Genomic DNA, 20,875 nt, shown 5'->3' with positions numbered 1-20,875 from the left:
CCTCAATATCAATGCCAAATATGCCTCGCTTTCTGTGCAAACGTAGCCTTGAAATTTGTGTTGTAGATGCCTCAAATTCTATGCTTGAAGCAACCTGCAGCATCTCGAAACTTGCGTTCATCTAAGCCGTGATTTCTGCACTGCAACTTATCAACTGCCTCAAAACTTGATCTTGGAATTTCAGGCCAAGCAGTAGCTGAATAACCTCAGATTTCGTGCCCAGAAATCTAGGACTTCGTGTTGTTGTTTTCCTCAAAACCTGTGCATCCCTTTGCCTCGAAATTCATGCCTCTCTACATCCAATTTCGTGTTGGTCTATGGCTTCCTTATTCCTCGATTTTTGTGTTGTTGTAGTTGCCACCTTTGCTTAGGAATTTAAGCCCTCCTCTAGCTGCAAACTCTTCTTGAAGTTTCTCCTCTCCTCTTCTCCTCTTCCTCTCTCAAGTGTGAAGTGGAGAATGAGCCTCCCTTTTCTCATTTTGTCTTTTAAAAAAGATTGAATCCCTAAACCTAGGATTCAATGGTTGAGATTTAATCTCCATATCTCAAGATGTGTGGTTGAGATCACTTTTCCCAAATGACCCCCCTCACACATTGACCCCATTACTTAATAGCCTCCTACTACCTTTTCAAGTTGTATACCTTTTCCATTTTTCTCATAAAGTGATTTTCTCAACTCACTTTAATATTAGAAAATTGAACTATGTACTTTACACAAAGTCACTTTATAAAGTACAAGTGACTTTAATATTAGAAAAAGTAAATCGTACACCACTTTTAAGTATCTCTTCCACCCATGACATTAATATAACTCATAAATGTCACCAAGGCAAAAGGCATTAATGAGTCTACTAGGCTAAAAGGGATAAATGCCTAATAACACCTCTCCTTGGTATTATTTTCAACATTCCTTCTTACCAAGGAAGGTGTTGCTCACCACTCCCATTTTGTCTCTGAAAAAGACATGCTTTCCTTTTGGCAATGACTTGGTGAGAATGTTTGTTACCTGTTCATCAGTGGATATATACTCAAGCTGCACAGCCCCTCATTGAACCCAGTCTCTGATGAAGTGGTATCTTATCTCTATATGCTTTGACTAATCATGAAATACTAGATTCTTAGAGAGTTTAACAAAACCTTGCTTGTCACAGTAAATCGTAATTGGTCTCAGCATCTGACCAAATAGTCCATGAAGCATCTTGCGAAGCCATAATACCTCGCATCCTACCTAACTAACTGCCATGTACTCCGCCTCTGTGTTGCTCAATTCCACTGATTTTTTTTCTTGCAGAACCATGACACAACTGCCAAGCCCAATGAGAAACAACATTCGGAAGTGCTCTATCGATCACTAACACTGCCAGCCCAATCTGAGTCCGTGCAACCAATCAATCTGACCCCATCACATCTGACATAGTCCAACCCATAATCCATTGTACCTTGCAAGTATCTCGACGCATGTTTTGCAACTACATTGATTGCAAAACAAATATCTAGTCTAGTATTGACCAAATACATCAATGAACCGATCAGCTAACGATATAATGTGGGATCCACAAACTCGGAATCAACATGATGCAGCTTCTTCCAGTTGATGATCATAGGAGTAGCCATAGGCCTGCAACCATCCATCCCCAAAGATGTGCCTTGGCCCACAAAGATGTGCCCATCCTCCTGCCAAACCTCCATCCCCAAGAAGTAATGCATCAGCCCCATATTAGTCATATCAAACTCTGAAGCAAGATCTCTCTTGCAATGTTGGATGAGACTGTCCTCCCCTATAATAAACAAGTCATCCACATATAGTACCAAAATGAGTGGATCATCACCTACCAAAATAAAGTATAGGTTCAGATCTACATCACTCTTCTGGAAACCCAGTTGTTGCAAGTAGGCATCTATCCTCTCGTACCATGCCCTCGATGCTTGCTTCAATCCATACAAGGCCTTCTTCAACCTACACACATGAGACTCCATCCCATGCAACTCAAAGCCCTTGGGCTGCTCAATGTACACCTCCTCCTGTATAACACCACTGAGAAAGGCGGTCTTCACATCCATCTGGTAAACCCTCCATCCCATCTCAACTGCTATAAATACCACTACTCTAATGGAAGTATAACGAGCAATCGTTGCAAAGGTCTCCTCATAGTCAACTCCCTATACCTGTGAGAACCCCCGCGCCACAAATCGAGCTTTGAACTTCTCAATGCTGCCATCTGCAGCATGCTTGATCTTGTAGAGCCACCTAGAAGTCACAACTAACTTCCCATCAGGACGTAGCACTACCTCCTAGACATCATTCTTCATGATAGAGGCATACTCCTCCATCATGGCATCCCTCCAGATCTACTGTCTAGTGGCCTCCTCAAAACTAGATGGCTTTGTCTCTACAACATCTCCTGCGAAGCCACCCAACCTCTCTAGCGGTCTGTTCTCCCTCATTGACCACTTGGGTCTCCCCACTGCCTCCTGAGCCTCCTTAAGGTCTCCCGAAGCCATCTTGGCTTCCTCTTCTCTGAAGTGGTCTCTTATGGAGGTATGGGAAAAACCTCATTTGATATCTCTCCTCCTGGCGAGGAAGGCTCTAAAATAACCAAAGGAGATCCCGAACTCTGAAATACTGTGCCCGATGAACCTGCAGTGGGTGATCCGGTACCAAGCAAAGCTATGCTCTATGAACCTGTCAACCCTAAAGAAGGTGAACCTCATGATCATGATGTACCACCTGATGCTCTTGAAACCCGTGGTGTGGACCCCTACTAAGGAGCTTGTTGCTCTACCTGATCAATCTCCCGAGACCTCCTCAAAGCCCTCTCCTCCTCAAATCTCACATCCCACCTCAAGACAATCTTCCTCTGTGCAAGAATGTATATGCGGTAGGCTCTGTTAGTCTCATTGTAACCCATCTATATACCTCTCTCTGTTGTGGGTTCTAGCTTCATCGTCTTCTCGTCAAGGACATGTGAATATGTAAGGCACCCAAATATCCTAATGTGCCCAACTTTTGGCTTCTTATCGGTATATATCTCCTCAGGAGTCTTGCTCCCCAAGACTCTGTGTGGGCTCCTGTTCTGCAAATAAACAACAGTGTTAACTGCCTCGGCCCACAAGAAGAAAGGTAAACTTTGATCATGCAGCATCGCTCTAGTTGCACCCACAATGGTCTTGTTCTTCCTCTCTGCCACCCCATTCTGCTGAGGGTTATAAGGCACAATGAGCTCCCTCTTTATGCCGACACTCCCACAAAAGTCTCTCATCTCTACTGAAGTGTACTCACCCCCATTGTCTGATCTCAACACCCTGATCTTCCTCCCTATATGATTCTCCACAAGAGCCTTAAACTCTTGGAATCATTGTAAGACCTCATCCTTGGTCTTCAGAAAGTCCTCTTGGAGTGGTCATCAATGAAAGTCACATAGTACTCATATCCGCTCAATAAGACATGGGACATAGGACCACATACATCAGAATGAATCAAATCAAGGACACATGCGGCTATGTTGTCACTGCTCTAGAAAGGTGTCTTGGTGTACTTTCCCAAAGCACACATCACGATGATCAATGCTGAAGTCTAGCAACCCGATAACCATCTCCCTCAACATCCTGAAATCTCCATGGTGCAAATGAGCCATTCTTCTGTGCCACGACTCACATAAACCATTTCTACTAGTCCGCGCCACCTAGCGCAAAGAGTCTGAAACATGAGTTTGTATAGTCTCCCACTGTGAGCTCCAATCATACGAGCAGACTCGACACTGGATCCTCTACCATACAAAAGCACATGTCCCTTCCGAAACAGTACCTCATGCCCCCTGTCCTCCAAGGTGGAAACTGATATCAAACTCTTGTTCAACCCTGGAACATAAAGCTCATGCCCCCTGTCCTCCAAGGTGGAAAATGATATCAAACTCTTCTTCAACCCTGGAACATAAAGAACATTTGTCACCTTCAGAGGAGGTAATGACTCCCTCTGAAATGATACGTCCAAATACCTGCCTCCTTGACTTTGGAGTTGTCGCCAACCACAACCTCCAAGTCAATGTCATCCTCCAAAAGGCTCGTGAAGTGCTCTCTAACTTCGGTCATATGGCAAGGATGCTCCACTGCCTATGAACCATGCACAGGAAGATATGATAGGAGTGGCTAAACTCACCACCAAAGCACACTTCGAATCAAACATAGTCGGAAACTCATCCACATCTATTGTAGCTGCAACTCTTTGTTTCTTCTTAACCTTCTTGTTGGGACACTGAACTACATAGTGACCCATCTTCCCACAAGCAAAGCATTTCACTTTGCTCATGTCCTTCTCCTTAGCCTTTTGCTTCCCCTTATCCTACTTTGCTCCACTAGAAGACCCCTTCTTGATCTTCTTTGTCCTCTTGCCTTTTGCCGCAAGAGCAACATTCTCCTCTTCACCTCCCCCACCACTCTTGCTGCCACTGTGCATGCTTCTCCTGATCTCCTCCTAAAGGAAATCGTCCCACATCCTCTTCCATCCATGAAAATGCTCTCTAGCCACCAAGCTGTGGATAAAACTATTCCACTTCTCAGTGAACCCCTCTAAAGCAATGTGTACCAACTGCTCCTCTAGAATAGTCGCTCTAATAGCAGCTAACTCATCTTTCTCCTGTGAGACTCTGGTGAGGAAAAATGTCACACTGTCGGTCTTGGTCATCTTGGTGTTGCGTAATTTTTGTCTCAACACCATCTTCTTGTTCTCATTAGAACTCTAGTGCAAAGAGACCAAGGACTCCCACATCTGATATGCATATCTCATCCCTGAAACATGACGGAACAAATGATCCTTGATGGCATCTAGAAGGATCCTCTTTGCCTTCACATTTTTCTTGGTGAACTCTACCAATAGAGTAGGACCAGTGGGCGGTTGTACAACTGCTTGTACAATATCCCACACTTCCACCTCCTCTAGTAAATGCATAATCCTCTCCTTCCATATGCCAAAGTTTTCAGCTCCCATCAATCTGTCCTCTACTCTCAACCTAGTAGCCATGACCCAACAACCAACAAAATGAAGCAAATCTGGAAGCTAGAACCAATCTCCCTCTGAACTGCTGAATTCTTTGGGTTTCTGGCAAAGTTTCAAAGGTATGGTTCATTGTTTGAAGACTTTGGTAGCTTGCTGCCCTCTTTATCATCTGACTGAAAATGAAGATCTAGGCCTCAACTTGGCTCAACTAAGCTTTGATACCATGTAGAAAATTAATGATCTGCACCCTAACCCCATTTTACAATTTCACATGTGTTCATTTGACCAAACCCACATGTTTTGACATGCTGATATAAATTTCAGAATGCATTATTTGTAAACATTCAAAGAATACTTCTACTATTTTTCACATTTCCTATCAGTTGTAATTAAATAATAATTTAAGCAAGCATTCAAGCATGAGAGACTTATTTTTGGTCAAGGTGACCCCAGAAAAACCCCACATCCTTTTGGGGAAAACTGGTCTTCAAAAGATGATTTTATTACTTGAGAAAATTAGTCTAAGTACATAAAAAATTAACCACAGTATTTATCTCCTTCAGCTGAAGCATTAAACTCAATTTCTGGAGATTTGTGCCCACTAAAATAATTTCCAAATTTTACAAATTTCTGCCTCAATATCAGTGCCAAATATGCCTCGTTTTCTGTGCAAACTCAGCCTTGAAATCTGTGTTGTAGATGCCTCGAATTCTATGCCTGAAACAGCCTGTAGTGCCTCGAATTCTGTGTTGGTCTGAGCCTCGATTTCTACGCTCCCACTTATCAGCTGCCTCAAAACTCATGCCTGGAATTTTGGGCCAAGCAGCAGCTGAATACCCTCAGATTCGTGCCCAAAAACCTCAGAATTCATGTTGTTGTTTTCCTCAAAAACCGTGCAGCCCTTTGCCTCGAAACTCATGCCTCTCTCTACCTCGAATTTCGTGTTGGTCTATGGCTCTCTTGCTCCTCAATTTTTGTGTTGCTGTAGCTGCCTCCTTTGCCTAGGAATTCGAGCGCTCCTCTAGCTGCAAACTCTCCTTGAAGTTCCTCCTCTCCTCTTCTACTCTTCTTCTCTCAAGTGTAAGGTGAAGAATGAGCCTCCCTTTTCTCCTTTTGTCTTTTCGAAAAGATTGAATACCTAACCCTAGGATTCAATGGTTGAGATTTAATCTTCAAATCTCAATATGTGTGGTTGAGATCACTTTTCCCAAATGACCCCCCTTACACATTGGCCCATTACTTAAAAGCCTCCTACTACCTTTTTCAAGTTGTATACATTTTCTATTTTTCTCATAAAGTGATTTTCTCAACTCACTTTAATATTAGAAAAGTGAACTATGCACTTTACACATAAAGTCACTTTATAAAGTACAAGTGACTTTAATATTAGAAAAAGTACATGGTACACCACTTTTAAGTATCTCTTCCACCCATGACATTAATATAACTCATAAATGTCACCAAGACAAAAGTCATTAATGTGTCTACTAGGCTAAAAGGGATAAATGCCTAGTAACACGTCTCCTTGGTGTTATTTTCAACAAGATCAAGGGCGCATATATCAACGCACTGTCATATACTAAGGTCGATATCATTTACATGTGCATTACGGTCACTGTCATATATTGAGGTCACTGTTATAAAACTAAAGTCGCTGCCCAAACATTATATTCATCACAAATATGACTGCTCTGTATAACCGTCGTAAGTGTCACTACTATAAATGCTCAAGGTCACTGTCATATTGTCACATGTTACAAAGAGAAGTATACAAAGCCATAGAATCATAAATGTGAGCCATAGAAATAAAGTGATCCACAAAGATAACAATACAAGCTAGAGAATGACAACTACAAGCCACAGATAGAATGCGAACTTTTGTGATAGAATGTGAGCCTTAGAGAAGATATGCAAGCCACAGTGAATATAGCGAGCCACAGATTGAGCGAGCCATAGAGTGACAGTGAGCCACAGATTGAGCGGGCCACAGAGCTTGAGTGTGAGCCATAGGAAACGAGTCACTGTACATGAAGCGAGCCACATGGAGAGGGTATATGAGCCATAAGAATGATCACAGAGATATGCCATACGGAATCTCAGATCTTGTAGATGATCTTGTTTATTCGATGCTCTCATTCAAATGGGTCACAAGGGTTCTCTTTATATAAAATTTGATGGGGTGCCTCAAGCCAACTTGTAACCTTTGGAGGGAAATACATTTTAATTTCAAATTTGCTCATTTTAGCATTTAGATATATTTTCCAAATGTTTGCCCAAATTGATTCGAGCCATATTAAATAAGAGAAGAGCCAAACCAATTAATAATTTCCTTTATTCAATTTGAATTCATCCTTGGGGCGAGATGGGCTTCTATTGGGTCTTAGGGTTTCTATGGGGAAATTCATCCCATAGCTGCCCCAATTTTCAACAAGAACTAACAGCTCAAATCCCAAATACCATGTAATATTTTTTTTAAACACTTTGAAAATAGTAAGAGAAAGGGGCTCTGGCTGTTAAGACCTAGACAGGGTGAGGAGTAATTTCAGTTCTGCAATAAACAAATAAGTGGCCATAACAAACCATTTTAAGTGCTGCTTGCCAATAAATTATTTCCACAATGTACACAGTAAAATTGTACCTAAATGTGCTGATAGATGTTTTCCATCAAGAAAGAACCAATCTAGATTCTATTGAAGCAGCTACAAGAGTCTAATGACAAAATCCAAGAGTAGAAATAAGCAAGGTCACCTCCAGAAATTGCAACTGCTACCTTTGAGACTCATATAGCTATTCCAGAATTATGCCCTACTCTTTTATCCTCAACCAAGAGTCTTGACTCGTTCCTTGTATTAGTGGTGGTTCTATGGTTCTAGCATGATTTTATAGGAACTGTCTCTGCACTCCCACTGTGTAATCCACACTGTTGTACTCAGCAGTCCCGTTGACCTATTTGTGGTCATTCATTGGAAATTAATAAAATTATCTTATAATATCCTATCTTATGCATTGAGATTTTTCTCCCTTCACTGAACCCAAACTTTACCCTAGCCTAGAGAGCACAGGATGGATGATATCTATCCATACCAAGCTGAGATCCCCATACGGGACTTTTGGTTTTATTGGCATGCATATCAATGCTGCTAGGTCTGGTTAGCGTAAGCTTATTATAATGGTCATATGTTAATAAAATTGTATGTTAGCTTAATAAAATAAAATAACTTAAGTTAATAAAAGTACATATCATTTAGGTTACCAGGAAATGGAAACAGATACAGATCCACCAGATTTTTGAAAAGCTAGGACTCGGAGATGGGGTAATGCCACATACAAAAAATACAATAATATTTTGTTTTTTAAATTTTAGAAAAACACATTCAAACTTAAAAGTCAAGACCATTCATGGACCAAAACATTAAAACTGAAAACATAAGATAATTTATAAATCTGAATACTGATATCATGATGCATCACCCTTTATATAAAAAGGATAACTGTAAATATTGAGTGTCTCTATTGATATGATGATGGTAGGTCTAACTACATGTCCAAAAATGGGTCCATGTGCTCATCATTTGAATATTTCAACTCTACATCACAATCAACCTGTCATCTTCCTTGAAATTTTCCTTAAAATCTAAAACTCCCATCTAGTTACAATGGTAAATGAATATTGCACACCATTTGAAAGCACGCTGTAGTTTATATATCATATTGTTCTAAGAGGACTCTTCACCTAGAGTTGGATGGGATTGATCTAATTAAATTATTAATGACACAGCGATCATTTTTACATATATATTCTTATCTATGTATTGACTCAAAGCTTTCTTGTTAGCATTATCATAAATTGAAAATTTAAATTTTGATGTGTCTGACCTTTCCTGCTAGCATTATCATGCAGCGTAGCTTTTATACAAGTATACAGCCTACAGATCACTAATAAGTAATCTAAATAGAATATTTGCTTTTAGGGTTTCAAACAGGTGGCAACTGGCAAATATCCGTAAAAATAAAAAAAAAAACTAGAAACTCTAATGTTATTTGCTTGGGATCTGACGTGTGAGGGCTAGCTGGCACAGGATTCATTTCAGTAAACAGGGATTCATTTTCAGTTTGAAGGATCTGTTTATTGGCAGATCCTACATGGATCTGGGTGGATCTGTATCTGTGTCCATATCCAAAATGCAGATTCGCAGATCCAACATTAACACCCCCTGGATCTGGCAACACAATATGTCATAAATAACATTAAATAATATTTAGTTTAAGTAATCTCTCAATGCAATAGGGTATTTGTATGGGATATCTCTCTCATGAAACTCTACATGTTTTGGTGTTCACAATCTCAATAATCAAGTACAATCTCTCTTTTCTCTCTCTTCAGGTACTCCACTATTGTGTAAGCATATTATGTAATATGGTATCAAAGACATGGTAAGGTTGAAATATGAGAGACGGTGAAGGCCGATGAAGCAAGACCAAGGGACTGCATTGTTATGAATAAATATATAGGAAATAATGTAAATGACAATAATCATAACTAATTATTAGTTAATTAGTAATTAGGTTGAAGAGGCATATCTAAATGGGACATGACTCTCCATGAAGAGGCACCTGCTTGGTATATAAGCAAGCCTCTCATTCTCATTGTATCAATCTTATTCACACATTTAATATATAACATTTGTATCCTCATGGATATCTTTATATTCCAAGTCTTTGGAGTACTTAATCTATAGAAGGAACTTTGTTCGCTTCATTTGGTATTAGAGCCACGTTTGGCTGATCACTAGGCCTTTGGCCATCAACCTGTCGTCAACTATGTTGTCGTCGTAATTCTAGAGTTTCGCTACTAGTTTTGGAGTTTCTCTAGCTCTTGTTAATTCCTTGGCCATTAAAAGAAAAATAAAAAATAAAAAAGTGGAATAGTTAAAAAATAAAATAAAATAAAATAAATAAATAGAAGTGATGAAAATAATTGAAAAAAAAAAGAGAGGATATATTTAAAATAAATAAAAATTGTTGTCAGCGCCCACGGCCTCATAGTCGCCACTGTCCAGATTCCCTCCACCATGAATATAACCCATTTGGTTGCCACACCAATCTGCGCCTACCTTTTCCACTACAAACACATCATCACCGCTACTTCCACATCCATTGCTCTGCCTATTCGAGCCGGCTCTCGTCGACCCTGTAGCAGTCACAGTCCGCTTGTTCCCTGCTGTCATACATCCCTGATTTCCAGCCATTGTCTGAGCGTTTTGTTGACAATGTATGTTGTCGCAACACACACCAGCGAACACCCTCTGCTGCCTTGTTCGTAGCATTGGTAGTTGTCAGCCACCACAAAACAGGCTCCATCCGCTCTATCTGCTATGTTCTAGCCATCGTGCAGCACACCGCTACACCACTCATCGTTATCATTCTATCCAGGCACCGCACAGAGCTTGTGTGATCACCCATCCAACCGTGGCAGCTGCTCAAGCTTGTACATATTGCCACCGCCATCCCTTACACAACGTCGTCAGTCACATCCCCTCGAGCATCTGATCGACAGATTATACAGCGGAAATTCGCAGAACAAACACTTTGCGCTATGCTCCAACCTTCCGTGGCAGCCATCAACAACACTCCGCAATGCTAACCAATCAACCATTATTCCTTGTCGCCTCATTGTCGTCCTCCCTTCCTTGTCTGTGATGTCTGTCCGCATCGCTTCCGCCCTCCTATCCGAGTCATTCTACCACCTCAAAATCATCTCATCATTCCAACAGCCTTCGTTGCTGCTAATTCATTCTAATCGATTCATCACGTCGTTCCAACCTATAGGTTGACCATCGTTATAGGTTGGTTGAACCACTAACAAATGACAACAACGTATTTAGCCGCAAGATGTATTTATAATCTTGGGGGTGGTAGAATTAATATAAATCAATATATATACTATATAATTATATTGTGTAGTTATATATATTTAATATAGATTTATTAAAAAAACCAAAAACAAAAACAAAAAAAACCTAAAAATAAAAAATAATAAAAATAAAAAGTTATAAAGAATAAATTGAAAAAAAAAATACTTTTATAAAAGTTCTCAAAATATATATATATATATATATTTAATAAAAAAAGGAGTTTAATCTTTAAAAAATAATAATAATAATTCCATACAAAGTTAAAAGAAGTAAAGAAAAAAATAAAAAAAAAAATAAAATAAAATATGGAATCTCTAAGTAATAATCAAAAACAATCATTCACAAGAGATACAGAACAATTAATGACAATACTTGAGCGACAACACGCTGATTTTATTGAGGAGAGAAAAAAATGGAATCCATATTCCAAGTTGAACGTCCATCATCACTCCCACAAAACATGTAATCCAGTGTACTGAGAAAGTGCAGCTAAAAGATCAAGAGAATGGAAAAATAACCAAACTTCAGCAAAATAAAAAGGTGTTAGAACACGAACATAAAAATCTTGTGGATATGCATTACAAAGAAATAATGGAAAAAGACGAAGAAATTTCTCGTCTCAAGGACCACGTCAAAAAATTACTAGCGCAACTAAAAGAGTCTAAGTCACAAAGAAAGAAGTCAAGAAGCACTTAACAGAACAGAAACAACAAATTGATGTTCCAGAGAAGAGTGATGTAACCTCAATTCAATCCTATGATGACAAGTCGTTACAAAATTCCAGTGATCAGAATATTACACAGAAGATTAATCTAGGATGGTTTAATCCCTTCTCGATGCACCAGTTTAAAGAACAAGTAGAGGAAACCTTGCGTTTAAAGAACCTTAATAAAATTTATTAGAACAAATCAGAGATCTAAAAGATGAAAAGCTTAAAATTCAAAACACTGAAAATAAGGTTGATAAATCAGAAATCAAAGAACTTTTACGTCTGAGAAACCATAATCAAAGTCTACTCACTCAAATTAAGAAACTTAAGGATGATAAGAAAGCATTAAAAGACAAGTTGGAACAATTCACTCAAGAAGAAGTATCGAAATCCCCAATCATAACAGTCCAAGTTGAAGATAAGGGAGCGAATACCAATCCAGTGAATATGACAACTCAAGAAGACAAGTCAATTGAAGAAACGACACACTTAGATGTTGCAATTCAAATGATTAACATCCCAAGTGAAGGTTTTGTAACCAACTCAACAACATCGTCCCCTGAAGTAAATCAAAAAATTTCCACACACTTAATAAGGGAATGTCAAACCATAAAAGTTCCCTATCGGCATCCGAATCATGAGAGTAGACAACTCAACCATGCTACATATTGGGACCATTCAGAACAGAAACAACAAATTGATGTTCCAGAGAAGAGTGATGTAACCTCAATTCAATCCTATGATGACAAGTCGTTACAAAATTCTAGTGATCAAAATATTACACAAAAGATTAATCTAGGATAGTTTAATCCCTTCTCGATGCACCAGTGTTGTTTGTCACTTAGAAGATCATATCAACATGTATCGACAAAGATGAAAGTTTGAAACAGAAAGACATTCGAAGCCGAAAAATAGATCAAGTCTTTTTCATTAACAAGCTTTGAGGACAAAGATTTTTGAGGAGGAAGGCAATGTTATGAATAAATATATAGGAAATAATGTAAATGACAATAATCATAAATAATTATTAGTTAATTAGTAATTAGGTTGAAGAGGCATGTCTAAATGAGACATGACTCTCCATGAAGAGACACCTGCTTGGTATATAAGCAAGCCTCTCATTCTCATTGTATCAATCTTATTCACACATTTAATATATAATATTTGTATCCTCATGGATATATTTATATTCCAAGTCTTCTGGAGTACTTAATCTGTAGAAGGAACTTTGTTCGCTTCATGCATGGACATATCAACAACGTAAACAAAGCCAAAAGTGAAGTATACACATTCATAGCAACATCAAAGGGCAGAGAAAGCACAAAAGTCAGGCACGTAAAGACAATAGCATCATAGTAGTTGGTTCTACAAAAACAAAAGGAACCCAGAAAATCACAAACTAACCTTTGACAGAAATGACTTAATTCGGTGGCAGAAAGGCTAACACCAAGAATCTTCTTAACATATGCTCATGGAGTACAAATTTGGTATAATCTTTCCATTTCTTTTACATTAACAATGGAGCATTCTCTATGATTGCATCTCTCTCTATTTTAGGATAAATGCACATACACATTATTCTTGATAGCCATAAATTTCATAAGTATTGGATGGTATCTACTCAAGTACTATGCTTAGTTATATTTATGCAATTTGGGACAGCGAGGAAAGGGTTGATAAAGCTTGTACTTTGCAGCCATATTGTTTGTCTTTTCCTCGTTAAAATAGCCTTCCATTTGAGCCTTGATTTTAATCCATGTGTCCAATGACAAAACACAGATATTTAGTCTACCCATCCACTTTATTTATTTAACTCATATAACTCTTTTGCTGGAACTTACTCTTCATTCCATAAAGGAGACTAAAGTGTGAAGTGTTGATTTTTGTAGCTATGGAAGGTTGTCTAGCCTTGTGTCTTAACTAGAAAGACCTTGGTTTGCCTCTTTAGGAGCGCTTGCACGCGACATGCAAGGCATGCATGTGATTTGCATGTGACATACAGAGTTTGTGTGTTGATTGCATGCAACATTTGGAATGTGCAAGTGGGTTGGATGCTAGATGTAGACTTGCATGCATGTGGATGAGTTACATGTGACATGCATGAGATATGCATGTAATGCAAGGTAAATTTATAATTGGTACTTGAGTTAAAGTAAAGAAAGCTAAAGATAAGAAAGTTAACAAAAGATAAGTAATTTATCTTCAATTAACTTGACAGTTAATTTTGGTTGTCAATCTTAGCTTAGAAAAGTTATAAATTGAGCCTATGCGTTGAGGCAAAGACACAATTGATTAGCACAATTTGGAGATGTAGTGAGAGCGAGTATCAGGACATAGAAAGTGAGTTGTGAGGTTGAGCTAGCTATAGCAAGACTAGGAGCAAACTAATCAGCAAAGAGGCTAAGTCATCTAGAGGCCGAGTTCCTTGAGCAGCATGGCATTTTTTCCTCAAGCGCTGAGAGGTAGGGTTTTCTCTTGTATACTGAAGTAAATCAGTTGGGTTGCAAGTGTGGGCCGAGAGGCCAGAGGCCGAGTTTTCTCTTGTACACTAAAGTAAATTAGTTGGGTCGCACGTGTGGGCCGAGAGAGCCAAGAGTGGGTTGTATGAGAGGGTCGAGTGAGGGTTTTGAGGCCAAAATTATTGTGTAATTGTTGTAGCAAATTCATGTAATTGTTGTAGCAAATTCATGTAATTGTTGTAAGAAATCTTGCTCCTGAAGCTTGAATAAAAGAACCCAACATTTGCAGGTTTTCCCCACACTAGGGTTTCCTGGGTATACCTATGTTATTTTGTTGATGTGATTGGTTTCATGTGAATTTGCTTCTGTTGTTTATTGTTGTTAATTAACCTAGAGTATTGCTTGTTACAAATCAAATAGATAATTGGGTAATAAAAATTTAACATGAAGAGGGTTGGTGAGGTGACAGTGGCTTCCCTCTTAGTTCCTCCAAGTTCTTCCTTGAGTTGCTACTTTAGGACTTTATCTCAAGATGTGAGGGTTTGAAAGGAACATACTTACACTAAATTGTACTCTTTTAGTTCTTTTACCCCACTTTCCAACAAAGGTACAACAAAACTTTTGACAAAAACCACAGCATTATAAGCCCAATATGAGTAATAGTTTTCCCTGTAAAACCATGTGGGATGATATGTACGAGCATTGGCTATGTCATAATATCCTACATCCCCTTAGGTGGAAAGTCATGGAAAATCCTCTTATCCCCCATCTTCATTGCCTCTGGGTCTATGGCACTTACGTATTAACTACCCCATGGTGGGTGGTAACTCCCTACCCTAATCGACATTTAATGTCCGCAATACGCTTTGGAGGTCTTGGAAGTGGACTTACTTCAAGATTATGCCATGTGATGAAAATAAGACTGTATGAGTCAAAACTTGTGATCAAGTGCTAGCAAAAGATAGGAATAGATACAAAATAATACCCAGCCGCAATACAACTTCCTCATACAAACTGAGGGTTGCCTTCTAAGGCAAAAAAACCCTAAATTAACATAACTTCTACCGTCAGTCTTCCACCTAATGAACTGTCCAAATTGACTACAAAATTACAATATTTTACAAGGCAATTTTGCAATAGTAGTGGGGGGGGCAAGCCCCCCCACACCCCACTGTCAAGTACTAGGATCCAAACGCGACCGAAACAAGACCTCTAAATCAAGAAAATAATCAAGATCCACACCTAATATGATAAGAATCGAGATACTGTAACTTGTGGACCTGTGGTTGATGAACATTATAACTACTAGATGATTCATGTTATATGATCCATGTTTTTATGTTTTTTATAACTAATTCATCATTCTACATGTTGTTGACATATATGCATCAAAATATATATATATAAAAACGCTCCCAAAATCGCTCCCAACCCGAAAGCTTATGCAAATTGACACTCCCTGCTCCTGATCCACACCTAATATGATAAGAATCGAGATATTGTAACTTGTGGACCTATGGTTGATGAAGATTATAACTACTAGATGATTCATGTTATATGATCCATGTTTTTATGTTTTTTATAACTATTTCATCATTCTACATGTTGTTGACATATATGCATCAAGAAATATATATATATATATATATATATATATATTAAAACTCCCAACCCCAACCCGAAAGCTTATGCAAATTGACACTCCCTGCTCCCACTTACGCTCTTACTTCCAAGCAACCTTGCTTGTCGTTTTATTTATTTATATTATTGAAAATCCATAAAAATAGAAAATACAAAAAAATATAAAAAATCAAAAATAGTTTCATTTCAGTGTGGATGTCTTATATTTTGTGCCTCTGTAGCAACATTTAATGGCCCAAGATAAAATTGGCCCTCTTTTTTGTATATTATTTTGTTCTAACATCAATATTGAGGGTTCTTCAAGGTCTTCTCAAATCTCTAATAAAATTACAGCCATCTTCTACAAGGATTTGTGAAGCCCTAGCCTAGGGTCTGAAGGAAATAAGGTTAAATCCAACAATATAAACCTTAGTTTTTACTTTTGATTGGTTTTCATTACATCTCATTTGGAAGTATTTTCAGCCACGTCCTGGAAAGTGTAAATTTTAACTAGGAGCAAATCGAGGCTTAACCCTAGTGGGATTAGCCCTCTAATTGATGCAATTTTTATGTCAAATCGTTGTACTTTTAAATTTTATTGCATAGATATGTTGTTGGTTGTTATTTCATTAACCTTTCATTGCCCTAGCATTAGCACCAGTGGATACCTAATCTTCTTAGTGTGTTTCCACAGTCTCGGGTGGCTTGAAGAGCACTCCAAGCTTATGTCTTCTGCAAATTTTATCATTTACAGGTGCTAGAAGTGCATGCTAGCAGCAAGTTTGTCATCCTTTAGGTCATATAATCAAGACGAATTCAAAGAAATATCATCTCACTTGGTATATGCATCATTATTCAACTCGTGACATCAAAGGTAGTATTTGTTTGAGGTATTTCACTATTTCTCAAGTGTCGGTTTGTATTTTCTATGTTATTTATTCGTATATCAATTTAGCAGTTGTGTCTTAACTCCTAAATTTCATCTAATATAAGGTTCCTAAGTATTGGTCTACTAACTTGTTCGTGAAGCAATCAATGTATTGGGATACCCCCATGGCATTATAGGAGTTAGCCTAAAGTAAGTGGAAACTATGTTGAGGTGACAATGGGCACATCTCCTACGTGCTTGCCACCTAGCACCTTGACAGGACCTTGCCAAGGCTGCTAATCTGGGCCGTAACAAGTCCCATTAACCTACATTTTGTGGTCATTCATTGGATATTTTAATAAAATTCACTTGTCTTATTATCACTTGTTTTTCTGAGCCCACCAATTTTGGTCATTAGTGGGAAAATATATAATTCATTTCACTTAAGTTCTAATAGTTATTTTCACAAGTCTATTCATTGTTCCGTCCTTTTCATATATCTCAATGCACTTCTATATCAGAGGGGTTCTACCCACATCACAACAACAGAAATGTGATACTTAGACTTGATGATGCCCAAAAGCTTGTCATTATTTTGGACACAATTCTCAATACTTAGAAACTGTCCATCATTCATATTAAAGATGCATGTAAAATCCAATAGTAATAGAAAAAGACAAAACATTCAACTACCAAATATGAAAACACTCCAAAAACGTTTTTTGAAAAATCAAATGTTTTATAAACTACTTACTTTTCTCGCAATCTGCAAACAGAAACATAATCCCATAGCATCAACATTTGATATATTTGGATGCCATCCATAGTCAAAACCTACAATGAATAATGCACCGAAAAACATCATCGAACTTCTACAAACAAGCTAAAATATCCTTTACATCATGTGGAGAATACATTTAATTCTTAAAAAACTTTACCAAGTCATTAAGGTCTAAATTAACAGCATATTGAGGAGTGCCACTCTCAAATCTTCCTGATTTGCTCACCTGTTTAAAAAGATACATTGTTAAAGGTTAAACATTCTCCCACGATTTTGAATAGAAAATATTTAATATAACATAAGTACCAACCTGAGAGATAGGACAAAACTACAAAAAGGTAAAGAAGAAATTATAAATGAAATCTGAAGAGTATATTATCAAAAAATTTAACTTTAGATTCAATATTCTAGCCAACAGACAACAGATCTAATGAATTGTAAATGATGATTAAATTGTGTATAAATTTGTAGATTCTTGCAGTGTGATTCTATATTTTTGGAGAGTTCCCATGAAGTAGTTGAAGACATATGACTTGGATCTAACAAAACTTCATTCTCTTTTTAATTATTTCAATTAAGATGACAGGAGAAACTAACAGAAAGATAACTCTAGCAATGACTTACAAAGGCAGTTTTTAAAACAGCCCACATATACTTTGCATAGACATGAAAATGGAGAGAATAAAATATGAGAATTTCTGAATCTACACATCAGAAATCCTACTGCAATCATGGTTTATCATCTCCTACTTGTTTTTACATTCAACAAGTTATTTAATTATTTAAACAGTGATGAAAAACAATACTGAAGACTACACTAACATACAGATCATAAACTGAAATAGATATGAGACAAACACACAAAGGACACCGTTATTTTTGGACAAATGTCCCCGGAAAAACCCAATGCGGAAAACCGGTGCAGCATATAGAAGGTTTGTATTATTAAGCAAGCAGAATCTGAGTACAACAGGGTACCTCTCACACCGGCTAACCTTTCAGAGAAATATCGACAGCAAGAAACATAAGAGGGTTTACCTTGTTCTCTAAGTCACAACTGATCCACTGAATGGCGGACTCCGCAAGCACTGTGAATATCCCAGCACAATCTGCTTTGTGTGGGCCAGCGTCTTGCCTCTGGAGACTGCGTCACTTCTTTGTTGGATCGATTTGCTCTCAGGAGCTTCACTTCAGCCCACACGGCTTAGAACATCGAACTCCCAGCAAAATCTCGAATTTCCGACGATTATCTTGCACTGCCACTGCAAGAACCCTCTTGGCCTGCGTAAGCCCCTTCCTGGGCTGCACAGGCCTCTGCGCTGCCTCTTTAATGCTACTGCTACCTCTCTGCCTGGTACTCGTTGGCTCGGAACTCCCTTCCGATCCAACTCTCTACTACTGCCCCTCTCACTGCAACTCAAATCACCAGTTCAATTTTCTCAGCAAACCACGCCCCAGAAAAATCGAACTTCTTTGATCACTTGGTGTATCTCCAACTGACCCTCAAGCATCCTCTTATACTTTTCCTGTTGATGAATCAACGGTCGAATTAAACCCTAATCAATGGCTAAGATTAAAACAAACTTGATCCTCGTTTCTTAGAAGCTTCTCACCCATATTTTTATTAATACCCATTAATATTTTTATTTTCCTAAGTTTAGACTTAGGAACCCATTAAAAATATTAATTATTTTAATAACTACTCATCCGAATGGAATTTCTCCAAACGATTTCTGGGCTTGGAGATCTCATGTCTTGTAGACCCTCCACAAAATTTCGGAGCTAGAGCACATCTGATGCTACCCAAAATCAACACTCCCTCTTAGCGAGGAATGTGCTCTAGCACTACTTCTCAATATAATTATTACACTGATCCACTGCATCGGTCCTCTGTGCTGCTAATGCTTGCCCTGCTGCCCTTCATCCACTACACTGTTGCATCCTGTACTGCTGCCAATGTCACTGCTACATCTGTACTGCAGCTCCCTCTCAAAATGTTGCATCATGCTGCCCATAGCACTGCCACTGCTAACTGTTACACTACAACTCAGTTACTAAGAAGTAAGTAACTGAAACTTCACCCAAAAACTGACATGCTGGTCGGTATGGATGCCTCATAATGTTGAAGCTACCTCTGTTTCTAATCTGTGTTGACCCTTTGTTGCTACTGCTTTGCTACAATTTGCTCTATGCCTCTCACACTGCTACAACATCCACTGCGCTGCTTCAAACTTTGGCACTCTAGCTCTACCATTGTTGCTCCATCACACCTCACACCAACCGACACCCGTCATTTTGCTACTGTCATTAAGGGCTCCCATAGCCGTATGTGATCCAAGAGTTTGGGCACCTAAGGATCCTGCCTAGGTGTAGACCTCTAGACTACAACTCTATGTCGCCCCACCTCTTCTCTAAAGGTGCATGAGCACTCATGGCACAATCCTCGTCATCATCCTCCTTGTCAACTTTCGCTGGAGCAGCCTTCGAGTTAGAAGCCTCTTCCTTGCCCTTCTTCGGGGGCACTGAGTGGCGAAATGTCCTAGTTCACCACACCTGAAGCATCTGACCTTGGATATATCCTTTTTCTTCCTTTCTGTTGCCCATGTTGTCCCGATGATGCGAGAGCTACATCCTCCTCCTCCTCCTTCTTGATCCAGGCTCCTCTGCCACTACTTCCTGCCTTGGTCAGCCTCCTGATCTCTTCTTGTCGAAGAGCTGCCCACATTTCCTCCCAACTGGGAAGAGAGGCTCTGCCGAAGATACTCTAGACAAATGTCTCCCAATCTTCGGTGACTGCATTCAAGGCAGTCCTGACCATGAACTTAGGATCTGGTGTAGACCCCACGGTAGTCAGCTGGTCTCGAATCCCTTGGAACCTGAGAAGGAAGGGATCGATCTCTTCTCCCTTCTGCATTTGGTACTGTCTCAGTTAATTCTCCAATAGCATCTTCTGTTGAACAAAAGTCCCCTGGTACAAGGTGGTCAATGTCTCCCACATCTCCCTTGTTGTTTCCTTCTCAGCAATGTGTGGGACCACATGATCTTTGACCTCATCTAGAATCATGCATTTAGCCTTCACCTAGGCCTCCTCGTACTTCTTCAATGGATCAGCGTCGACCGGAACAACAACTACCTTCAAGGCATAGTCCTTGATGCGATTCTTGTCTAGGACTGCCAGGATCCTAGCCTTCCAGATGAAAAAATTGGATGCTCCATCCAATCTATCCTGATCCCTCAATCCATTGACTACCATCTCTCCTCAAACAAATGTAGGATTGGTTCTCTTCTCCCTCTCCTGCTGCTACTCCAGCAAGACTCGATTTGGATTTCTTCGACGCTAGAAATCCTCTAAGGAACAAGCTCCTCTAGACTCCCTCTGAGTCCTGATTTCCTCCATGGATATCCTCCGACCAAAGGTCGAATCACTCCTCTCCAATCCTCCTTTGCCATTGCAACCCAGATCTAGATTTCTTTGGCTAGAAATCTATAAAGGCAGTGACTCCCTCTACCTCAGCTTTGTCTCCATAGAC

At 39.0% G+C, this 20,875-nt stretch overlaps 1 protein-coding gene across 1 annotated transcript in view; it reads right to left on the bottom strand.

Annotated features, from left to right (window-relative positions):
- The window catches only part of LOC149248565 (uncharacterized), a 392,334-nt gene that overhangs the window by 365,657 nt on the left and 5,802 nt on the right, over positions 1–20,875 (bottom strand). Inside the window, exons 2-3 of the mRNA XM_089450455.1 lie at positions 17,503–17,571; positions 17,319–17,398 (exon numbers count right to left, since the gene is read on the bottom strand). Of these exons, the coding sequence (XP_089306581.1) occupies positions 17,319–17,398; positions 17,503–17,571 (149 nt within the window). The remainder of the gene's footprint in view (positions 1–17,318; positions 17,399–17,502; positions 17,572–20,875) is intronic.

Source organism: Pinus tabuliformis, chromosome 7 (genome assembly GCF_031772625.1).
Source record: "Pinus tabuliformis cultivar Carrire ecotype Pingquan chromosome 7, CPIR1, whole genome shotgun sequence".
NCBI lineage: Eukaryota > Viridiplantae > Streptophyta > Pinopsida > Pinales > Pinaceae > Pinus > Pinus tabuliformis.
This window is presented reverse-complemented; position numbering and strand designations above follow the sequence as displayed.